Here is a 10,840-nt window from a genome sequence, read left to right as displayed (position 1 = left end):
GGGAGGGTGTGACAGGGAAGGGACAGGCCGAGTCCACGTAAATAAATTTGAGCTGAACAACAAAGAGCAAAATTCTCAAAGCTAAAAACACAAAGCCATAAACTAAGGTGGATAAAGTTTCTAAGCTTCAGTGCCACTATCTGTAGAGGAGGATTGCAATGGCGTCCCTCTTGTCACTATGAAGCACTGGTTGAAATTCCTGTCGCTCAAGCCCATGACATAGCTAGCTCAGTGGGTGGCGGCTCTTGTGTACAGGTCTGATGGCCTGCATTGTATTCCTGGATCCCGCAAAGCAGCAGGAAAAGAAAACTATCCTAAAACTCGTCCTTTGATCCTCCACACATGCGATAGTATGGGCACAAATTTCTGTGTGTATGCACATGTACATACACAAAAATATATAAATAAAATGAATGCATACACTTGGTTGATTTGATGCCCAAAGGGGCACCCAGGAAACCTCAAACAGCTCAATCTATTGCCTTGGCTTCGGATTGCTCTCCTTAAATTGATGGTAAGACCTTATTACAGAAGACAACACTTAAATATCTCGTTGAACATGGAGAAGTTGAGCCGGTGCGCATCTAGAGCCTTTGACCCTACTGACTAGTGTTTGTGGTACTAGGATGTACTTTGCATGCTGCCAGGGGAGAGCAGTAACCACCAACTCCACTGCACACCCTGTGATCTACAATGTGGTCTTTCAGAATGATAGGCTGGTGCAACAGTGGCACAGAGTTTGTGGGAGTAAACAGTCACCACCTGACTGACTGGAGTTAAGGTCTACTCCCTGAAATCTGAGACTAGGTTGATTACAGATCTAGGGGAAAAAAAAAATCAAATACCGTTCTGCTAAAAGAACAAAGCAATAAAATGACTCCTAATGTCAATCTGCTATACTGACAAACATTTCTGGGCTCAGTCATTATCAGATTTTCTCCCGCTGCAATGGATGGGCACTAAAATATGGAATCACAACTGGACAGTGTGCGGAGAGTGAAAGAATTTGAAACGTTCATTCTTTTTTTTAATAATTTAATTCATTTATTCAGATTACAACTCAGTTGTTATCCTGTCACTTGTATCCCTCTCTCCTCAGTCCTCCCTCCCCCCTGCTGCTTTCACCCTATTCCCCTACCCTAGGTTTATGACCGAGGGGGACCTCCTCCCCCTCTGTATGGTCATAGGCTATCAAGTCTCATCTTGGAAGCCTCCATATTCTTTCTTTGAGTGCCACCAGGCCTCCCCATCAAGGGGAGGTGGTCAAATATGGGGCACCAGAGTTCATGTCAGAGTCAGTCCCCGCTCCATAATTGTGGAGAATATCCTGTCCATTGGGTAGATCAGATTAGGGGTTCAAATGTTTACTGCTTGTATTGTCCTTGGTTAGTGCAATAGTTTGAGCAGACCCCCGGGGGCCCCAATCCACCCATAAAAATATTCTTTTTGCAGGTTTCTAGGACCCTCTGCTCAGTGTTCATTCTTAAGAGAGATAGCTTCATCAAATTCCTCCCATCTAGGCCAAGGGTTCTATGCAGAAGAGGAGGCAGAAAGATTGTAAGAGCCAGAGAGGATGGAAGACACTAAGGAAAAAAGCCCTTACAGACACAACAGAACTGATGCACATATGAACTTAAATAGTCTGTGGCATCATGCATGGGGCCTGCGCAAGTGCAAACCTGACATTGCTATAGTGTTAAGAGGACAAAGCACATGATTTCCCATCTCTAACAAAAATCTGTCTCCACTCAACAACCACTTGCAAAAAAAAATTTTTTTTCAAAGAATTCTCACTGGGTATACAAACCACACTTAAGGGTAGGCAATGTGTCCAACAGTAGATAGCCAACACAACAAAAACTCAGTAATATTTCTGTAGTTTTTTTTTGTCTCATATTGCCTTGTTTTAGCATTTTTAATCTTGTGTTTTGCTTTTATTCTATGCTTTTCATTTTGTGTTTCTATGAGTTTGTGTGTGTGTGTGTGTGTGTGTGTGTGTGTGTGTGTGTGTGTGTGTGTGTGTGTGTAATGCTTTTTCTGTGTTTTGGTGTTTTAAAATCTGACTTGTTTGTCTTTTATTTGTCTATTTGGTTATTTTTTTTTTTAAGAGAGAAAGGATGAAGGCGTGACGTACGAAGAGTGCAAAGGTGAGGGGGTTCTGGGAAGAGAGGAGGGAAGCAAAGTTGTGATGAGGTGATACTGTAAGAAACAATTAGTTTCAATGAAGAATAAGTTTCCTACGAAAAAAGAAACTATTGCTCATATCCACCTCAGCAATAAGAAAACAAGTGTAACTTCTGGGCAGCTATTTTAGCACTACAGTGATATTTATATCGATTTCATGTACATGGGATATAATTAATGAAAGCTCCTCTCTTCTTTTTACCTTCATAAATAATGTTTATTACATGTTCTCTAAGGGAAATATAATGTAGTGGACTGATGGGCTCTGTCAATAATATTTGGAAATGTTTTTTAACATTTTACTGAAATAATGCTGTTTATTAAAAAATTTAAAAAATCCATTTAATATATAAAAAGGTCCTGAATAAGCTAAACTAATATACTCAAACTACGACTGTGTTTTCCAGGAATATTTCTTCAGCTATTGTGTTTCTACTAAATAATACACAGTTTAAAAGCAACAGAATATTTTAATTCTAACCTATAACTGTTTTAGATGTTTGTTACAGTTTGTACCTATTTCATCGATATGGTTCTAGTTTAATTACCATTAATTCTTAGGGTCAATACTTTTTAAAAATTAATCCTAACCAAAAATATGATTATAAGATGTCAATCTTTGGGAAGGAAAGACCATTCCAAGAATAAGAACACTTGTTCTTGCGAAGAAACTAGATTCAGTTCCCAGCCCCACATGGAGAGACACATCTGTAACTCCAGTTCCAGGAAAGGAGAGAGTCCTCCACTCCCTTCTGCAGACATCAAGAATGCACATAGTTCAAAGACATAATAAATGCAGGCAAGCATCCATACACATAAAATAAAAATAAACACCTAAAGTCCTAACCATCATGGACTATCTTCAAAAAGGCTTTCTACATATTTTATTTTAATTTACTTGACAATTTAACTTGGATATTTTCAAAATCATGCTTTCCTAAAATTAGCTACTTAAAGGTAAGTTTAAATTGTATTGTTGAAGAACCAAACATTTTTAAAGGAAAAAATGAATGGCTTGATAATTACAAACAAAATTAACCTTAACATGTTTTTTAACACAGGAAACTCAATATGCTAACCCAAGCATTTTGGATAAGTAGTCGCAATAGCATGTAAAAATTACCAATTAGAATAAAATAAATGGATGTTGAACATGGACTTTGATAAAAATGCTTTAAAGTTTATTGAACATTAAACCAGGTAATGTTAAGTTATTATGTTTCTGGTAAAGTACTAGTGTGGTTTTTCATTACAGAATAGCTGTTACTTCCTCACAATACTTTGACAGTTATATTGGCGTAATTAAAAATCATATTGCTAGGAAATGTTATCTGTTTGTTTTCTTTCAGAGACTTCATGAAATGTTTTCTTTTCGAATTTGCCCAGCAAATGGTTTTTACTGTTGTGTTTAACCACTCCCTCTAAGAATTATTACAACTTGCATGAAAGCTTTAAAAAAAATTAAAACCATTGATTATTAAAGTAATACATTTTATAAATGGATATGGTTGCTCTGCATAAACACTTCCACACAATTTTAAAAAAATGAATACATAGAACTTTAGGGTTTGTATTAAGTAGTTTCTGTCAATATTTTACAGTAATTTTTTTATTATAGGAAGTACGTTTTAAAGTAATCTACAACACACACACTCCTGCGATTAAAAATTTTAGTAGACATTAATTGATAACAGAATTCGTTCATTCTTGGGGAAAAACTGTTCTCATGGTAAGCACTCTATTTATTGGCGTTTTCTCTACCCTTCAGCCCCACAAATCACTATCGAAATACAATTTCGTAAAAATTAAAAAGTCTACAAAGATATTCAGTAGATAACTACTGATGGCTCAGGTAAAGACCAGATCATCTCTACTTGACTAATTATAGAAAAGTGCCATAATTTCCATAAAATATATAAATATTAACAGCTACCTGGAAAGAAAGATTAATTCTTTTAGGTACAGAAATGCAAGAACTAGTCCAAATTAGAACGGAACTTGTTTGTCCTGCTGGGGCACCTGTAAAGAAAAGCGGCGCCACCTTCTCCGGATTGGCTGTTGCCATGGTTACGGTTTGTTGCGGCTAGTCTCTTGCTCTCAGGAAGCCCAAATCGCGCCGGGTGAGTGAGAAGGGCTCTTGTTAAGCTCGTCTGTGGTGGTCGCCAAGGTGCGCCCAGTCGGTGGACAGAGCACTGAGCGGCCACTGCAGGCCGGAGTCTCAGAAGGACCAGGTGCCCCGGGGACTGTACAGTTACATATACGTCAAAGTATAAACTTAAGCTTTCATTTCTCAGGCAACACAGAAAACGGTCATGGAGTCTCCTGTGGGGAAGAAAGTTAAGTGACTTTCCTAGCCAGAGGAGAGGCAAGTAGCGGCTTTTATTTTCCCTCTTCGCTTGTTAGATACTAGTTCACGTTTTCTGTGGAGAGGAGTACAGAGAAGTAACTTGTATGGTGAAGCCATACGTGAAAGGAATATCGAGTGGGACGTAATTCAGTTAGGTGACAAGTGTGATTTGGAGTGTCGGAAGAATGCTTATTCCTTATTAAGGAGAGTGGCTCTCTCCTGCGACACGATTCCTGGAGAGACGTGAGCAAAAAAAGCCTATTCATCCCAGGTGATCTGTGACAGACGAACGTAAGGGTGCCACAAAATCCAGCTTGGTGAACCAGTGAGTTTTATCACAGTTACTTATTTAATTGGGGTTGAGGAGCTATTTTTAGGAATACAAATGACTGAGCGACAGCTGCGTCACCTAAGCCCACACAGCACGGGTAAGAGCTCACAAACACGGAAACACGAAGCACACTGCATAGTCTGAAGACTGGAAGGCTCTAGTGATGAGAAGATTCTGACTTTGGACCCAGCATCTCTGAGACAAGGGTCTGTCTGGACCCATTATTCGTTAGTATTTTGGCTTTAGATGATTAAGCAGCCTTTCAAACATTAGTGTTCTTATGTAAATAATAACTATATGACCTTTAGTCTGAAGGTCATCAATTATGTATTTATCCTCTAGAACTTGTCTTACCATGGTCCTCAATATTTTGGAGATCATTATGGTGGTGGTGCTAAAGGAGAAGATGAGAATGTACAGACACATGACTGTGTGACCTATATCCATTTCAAATATTACAGATTTAAGCTCACTAAAATTTAGATTTTATACTGTACATTATCTTTCACTGTGCACCATGTTACCAAGAGCACATGGCTGTCTAAGGCAGAGTTACTTGGATTCAATGAATACAAATTTTCTCTCAAAAATAGATTTTCGTTTTTTCTCTTTTAATCTATATACTTAAACTGTTCAATATTTCTTTTTATGAACTTCTTATGAACTTTCTTAGTTGTTATAGATAAAACAGTCAATTCTATGTGATTTTTTTTTTCTGGAACAGTAATAGTTTTGATCATCTTGTGGCCAAATATATTTTTTTAAATTGGGTGACTAGACAGGTAAAACGAGGTTCTTTATCATATAGTAACCATCCTAATGTGGTGCCATAAACATTCGTTAAATGTCTACATGCATGTTGGGTTGTGTGACAAAGAACACATATGTTTTTAGAGCCATACCAGATTGTTTTCTTTTAGGTTCTGTTTTTTTATCATTAAGGATTATGGAGGACAGTGATGACAGTGATGCCAAGCTCAGAGAAGAAATAGAAGCCGAATTGGATAAAATCAGCGTCTCTTCCTTGGAAATTAATGAGGCTGAAAGTGATTCCGAGTCAGAAACTCAGAGTGACAATAGTGATACTGTAAGTGCTTCCTCATATTTCTTTTTTCACTTTTATCAGTCCATTGAGAATTTCATACAATATAGTTTGATCATATTAATCCTACCCCCAACTCTTACTCCAAGACCCACCTCCCCTATTTACTCACATATATGCCCCCCTTTAAGCCCAAAATGGACACTGTATGCTGCCCATATACTCTTTTTAAGAATGTTTTATTTATTTATTTATTGCATATGAGTGTTTTATCTACAGAAGAGGGCATCAGATCACATTATAGATGGTTGTGAGCCACCATATGGTTGATGGGAATTGAACTCAGGACCTCTGAAAGAGCAGGCGGTGCTCTTAACCACTGAGCCATCTCTCCAGCCCCATATACTCTTGGATGTGTGGTCTTCCACTGGCTAGAGTGTAGGCCGCCTAGCGAGGGCCACACTCTCCAAGAAAAAGTGTTCCCCCCTCTCCCAGCAGCTATCAGGTCCCAATAGGCCTTTAGCTACGGGTGTGACGTCATGACCACGTCTCCTCTCCATGCTGGTATTTCATCTGATTGTGCTTGCACAGGCCTTGTGCATACTGCCACAACTACAGTGAGTTTCTACGAGCAACCTCTCTGTGGAGGTTTGTAAAACACTGTGTATTTGAAGTCATCCTCTGCCTCTGCGTGTTAAACCTTTTCTGCTTTCATTTTTGCAAAGAAATATTTGAGCCTTGGAAGGAGTATTTTGCTTTTAAGCCTGTTTTGCTTTTCTTTTTCTTTGAAGTTTGTGGATTTTATTTTCCTGATACAATGTATTCTGATTGTGGTATTCTTTCCCCTCTTTCCTCCAAGGTCCTCCCCACTTTAGCTCCCAGTCACATTCACACTCTTTCTGTCTCTGCTTAGAAAACAACAACAACAACAACAACAACAACCATTCAAATAATAATAAAATTAAGTAAGTTAAAGCAAAAACAAAAACGAAAAAGCACATGAAACGAATGTAAACACACACACACACACACACACACACACACACACACACAGGAATATTATGAAAACACAAAACACTCTGTATTCAAAGACCTGAAAAAATGTTCTAGCCAAATATTATGAGACAACCTCCAAAGTTGCCACTGAGTTTCTTTTGTCCTGGTTACTGACCACTGGGCATGGGCCCTTTCCCTATTAGTGGTTTGTATCCTCCAGTGAGACTAAATTGGAGAGAACCCATTTTTTCTATTGTGAGTGGTTATTATTTAGAGATAGCTTCTGGGTTAGGAATGGGGCTTGTGTATACTTGTGCTTGTGTATACTTGTATCAGTGCTGGGAACCACACATCTGGTTCAGAGCCATGCAGGCCCTGTGTATGCTGCCAGTCTCTGTGAGCTGTAATAGAAAGCTATAGCAATAAAAACCAGCATGGTATTGGTACAAAAACAGATCATTGGAATCAAAATTTTGAGTGTCAATCATTTGAATCGACTTGAAGACTCAGACAAAAGTATATGCCTATGGTGGACACCTGATTTTTGGTTACACTAAAAAGCCAGAAATACACAGTGGAAAAAAGATAGCATATTGAAAATGATGCTTGTCAAACCAAGTGGCTGCACGTAGAAGCATAGATCCATACTTATTACCATGTACAAAACTCAACTTCAAATGGATTAAAGACCTCAACAAAACATTTTGGTGTTTCTCCACAAAGTGATAGCAAGGCTGAAAAAAAAAAACCACATAACTCACTGAATGTGGAGAATTCAAGCTTACCTAGAGCCTTCCTCTATGAACTAGTGTTCACAGTGTTCATAGTACTAAAAGACACCCTGTACATTACCAAAACAGAAAGGAAGACACCAACCCAGAGACAAACTATGTGATGAACAATGATGCCTGCAAGGCATCCTGGTGAAACAGTGGCACAGATCTTATGGGAGGAAGCAACCGGTATTTGCTTGGTTCAAATTTCAATCCCAACCCATGAGAGGGAATCCATTTCCAACACTGTTTGGGTGGCCAAGAACCCTAGTAGGCCAGGAACCTAGGGGAAAACTAGGACTACCATTCTGCTAAAATGACCCCTAATGGCATTCTGCTATAATCACAGAACAGTGCCCTTCCTAGCCACCATCAGAGAGGCTTCCTCCTTTAGTAGGTGGGTGAGAACAAATATAAAGACTGAAAGACAATAAGATAGCAGAGAACAAGAGACCTTGGAACACTTTGTCATGTGCGTAGGTTATTAGTATATTCAGTAAAATACAAGGAGAACAAATATCTACTTAACCCTGAGTTATGTTTTACTCAAAATGTAGGATTTAATTGAATTGCCAGAGTCAGTTCTTCACTGTATCAGCGTCATAAAGAACAAGAGTAAAACTGCTGAGGAGCTCATTCTTCAGGACTTAGAGGAAGACGTAGATGTCTCCAGTGAGTACACAACGGAATTATTATAACAAAAGGAGTGATTCTTTAAAATAACCATGCTTGAGGGCCAGAAACCACATTTAATAGCGTAATTATGGATAAGATTGAAGAGACAGACAAACATATATGCACACATGTACACCACATGTACACACCCACACAACACGCACATATACACACAGAGATACACACATGCACACACACACATACACATATGAGATACTAATTTATCTTGTAGAGTCTTATTTCTGATCCAAAGCTCCTGTATCACAATCTGGGTCAATAAATGGAAACATCAACTGCTACTCATTAAACATAAATATGAAAATAAAATTTGATTTAAATTATAGAACGTTAGTTGCAAAAGACTTTGGTTAATGAAGTTACTTTCAGCTTTTTTACACTGCAAAGGTTGCAAGAAAGATTGTGAATAAATATTGAAGAAGAAAAATATATTTGGTGAAGTAAATGGGAGAAGTTAATCAGGTCCTCTGTAAAGGTGGTTTGCTATTAGAAAATATTAACAAAATTTAAGATACTAATTGAGTAAGCCAAATGAATGTAGTTATGCTTGAACTGATAATAAAAAGAAAATAACATTTAATTAAATATTATAAAATTAATATCATTCATTATGGTAACTTTAATCTTTTAGATTAATATTTGTAGTAAATTAAAATTTTTTTCCTTATTCAAGATCCTATTGGCAGTTTCTAGCAGATGGAATTGAGCCTTCCTAGATTTCTGATCAAGGTGTCATTGTATGCTATGAATGCATGCAATTTCCTTTGAAGTAAAAGACTGTTTTGGAGGGAACCTCCTTAAGACCCAGTGTGTTCTAAAGGGAGGTGGCCTTCCATCCTCTAGGATGTTCAGTGGAGGCTCAGGATATCTGAAATTGGGCTCCTTACAGCTGAGGAAGTAACCTACCCAAAGCTTTAGAAATTCGTGAAACTAGCCAGAAACTAGCCATAAGGGAATCTAGGTCCCTTATGCACCAGGCTTATATAAACAGTAAAGACTGATGAGAGACATTCTCAGGCAAATCTACCTTCCTGGAAGAATCTCAGGCCCGTATAACTGCCAAGAAAAGACTCAGTTCATCAGAGCTGCCTGGAAGAGCAAGAGACCAGCTGGGGTGCTTTCAAGATATACTCTCCAATCTTTGGAGCCCCTCGTTAATTACATAGTTAGGTCCTCCTTAAGCTGTTGTGAAATGTGTTAATGAAACTGCCTTTGCACCAGTACTCTTTCTTGCCTTACCCATATCCATGTATGTAGCTGTATTTACCTTGTTGGGTCAGTAAGTTTGACTTTGGTAGTTTTTTCCCTTTTGGTTGTGGTCCCTTCTCTATCTGGAGCATATAGAAGTCTGCTCATGGCTCTCCAGGAACTGAGTCACACCATCAACCAAATACGGTTCTATATGCATAGAAAATAAAACTCAATCTAGAATATGAAAAGTGATAACAAGACAGTGCTCCAGAACCTTACTTTTATTTTACAAATACTGATAACAAATTTCTTAAAACTTTTATTTATTTCTTTACCACTTTATTTTATAAAATTACTGTTATTGATCAAATATGTTGAAAGAAATTAAGACAAAGTCTAATGAAAAGGTTTGAGGTTTTGAGATATACTATATATAATATTTGAAATTATAATTTTGTTTCCTTTTTCTAGGTTGCAGTTCTGGCACAGTACCTAACAGCCATAGGCATTTGAGGATTGGATCATCAATGGAATCAAAAGCAAATTCTGAGCAATTAATGAAGGTATGTATTTAACATCTGAATGAATATACTGCTGTAGTTAGGGATGTGCTGTTTTCTGTTTCGTAGGACATTAGTTTATTGCCTTCAGTTTGATTATTTTTTCAACAAATTATTTTTTGTTCCGTGGTATCCTCAGGTGTATTATATAATACTACATAAGTTTTGGTTACTAAAAATAGTGATTTGATCCATAAGTTTTAGGGAATTAAATGTTCATATGCATGGAACGGTAGCATGATACTGCATTTATCATATTTGGAGCAAAACAATGAATGCTTTATAGCACTTATTGATTTTTTTCTGAAATAAGTACTTTGTCAGGGACTTTAAATACTGCAGACAATCTTCAAGAGTAGATTGTGTATTACTTTTGGAAAATAACGCAAAAGAAAAATTCCTGAAAAGTTAAGTCTAGCATATTATAACCTGAAACCTCTCTAATTTACTTTTGAAGAATGTCTTTAAATTTTTTTCTTCTTAGGTTCAATTTTACTCAAAGTATCTATTCTATCTACCTTTGTTCCACCTTATAAGATTTGGTATATACCTTGAAAAATATGTTGTATCCTTTTAACTCTTTTTTGTTAGCACTCAGATTTGAAATACTAATTTGGAATTTTGTTGTTTCATTGCATATATCCTATATTTTTTTTACAGAGTAAGCATGTTTTTGTGAGCAATAAACAGTAAAAAATAATGTCAAGAGTACAGATAAATTTG

At 37.3% G+C, this 10,840-nt stretch overlaps 1 protein-coding gene across 12 annotated transcripts in view; it reads left to right on the top strand.

The window, feature by feature from the left end:
• Positions 1–5,795: 5,795 nt before the first annotated feature.
• LRRIQ1 (leucine rich repeats and IQ motif containing 1) overlaps positions 5,796–10,840 on the top strand; it is a 172,396-nt gene continuing 167,351 nt past the window's right edge. For 11 of the 12 annotated variants that reach the window (XR_014782046.1, XR_014782047.1, XR_014782048.1 and 8 more), the window contains exons 1-3: positions 5,796–5,949; positions 8,231–8,345; positions 10,029–10,120. Coding sequence is in view for 9 of the 12 variants with exons in the window: in XM_084796363.1 (XP_084652489.1) it covers positions 5,809–5,949; positions 8,231–8,345; positions 10,029–10,120 (348 nt within the window). In the remaining 3 variants the exon portion in view is untranslated. The remainder of the gene's footprint in view (positions 5,950–8,230; positions 8,346–10,028; positions 10,121–10,840) is intronic. The other variant, XM_084796364.1, reaches the window with a different exon arrangement.

The sequence above is a fragment of the Acomys minous genome (genome assembly GCF_964271855.1).
Source record: "Acomys minous genome assembly, chromosome: 9".
NCBI classification, from domain to species: domain Eukaryota; kingdom Metazoa; phylum Chordata; class Mammalia; order Rodentia; family Muridae; genus Acomys; species Acomys minous.
This window is presented reverse-complemented; position numbering and strand designations above follow the sequence as displayed.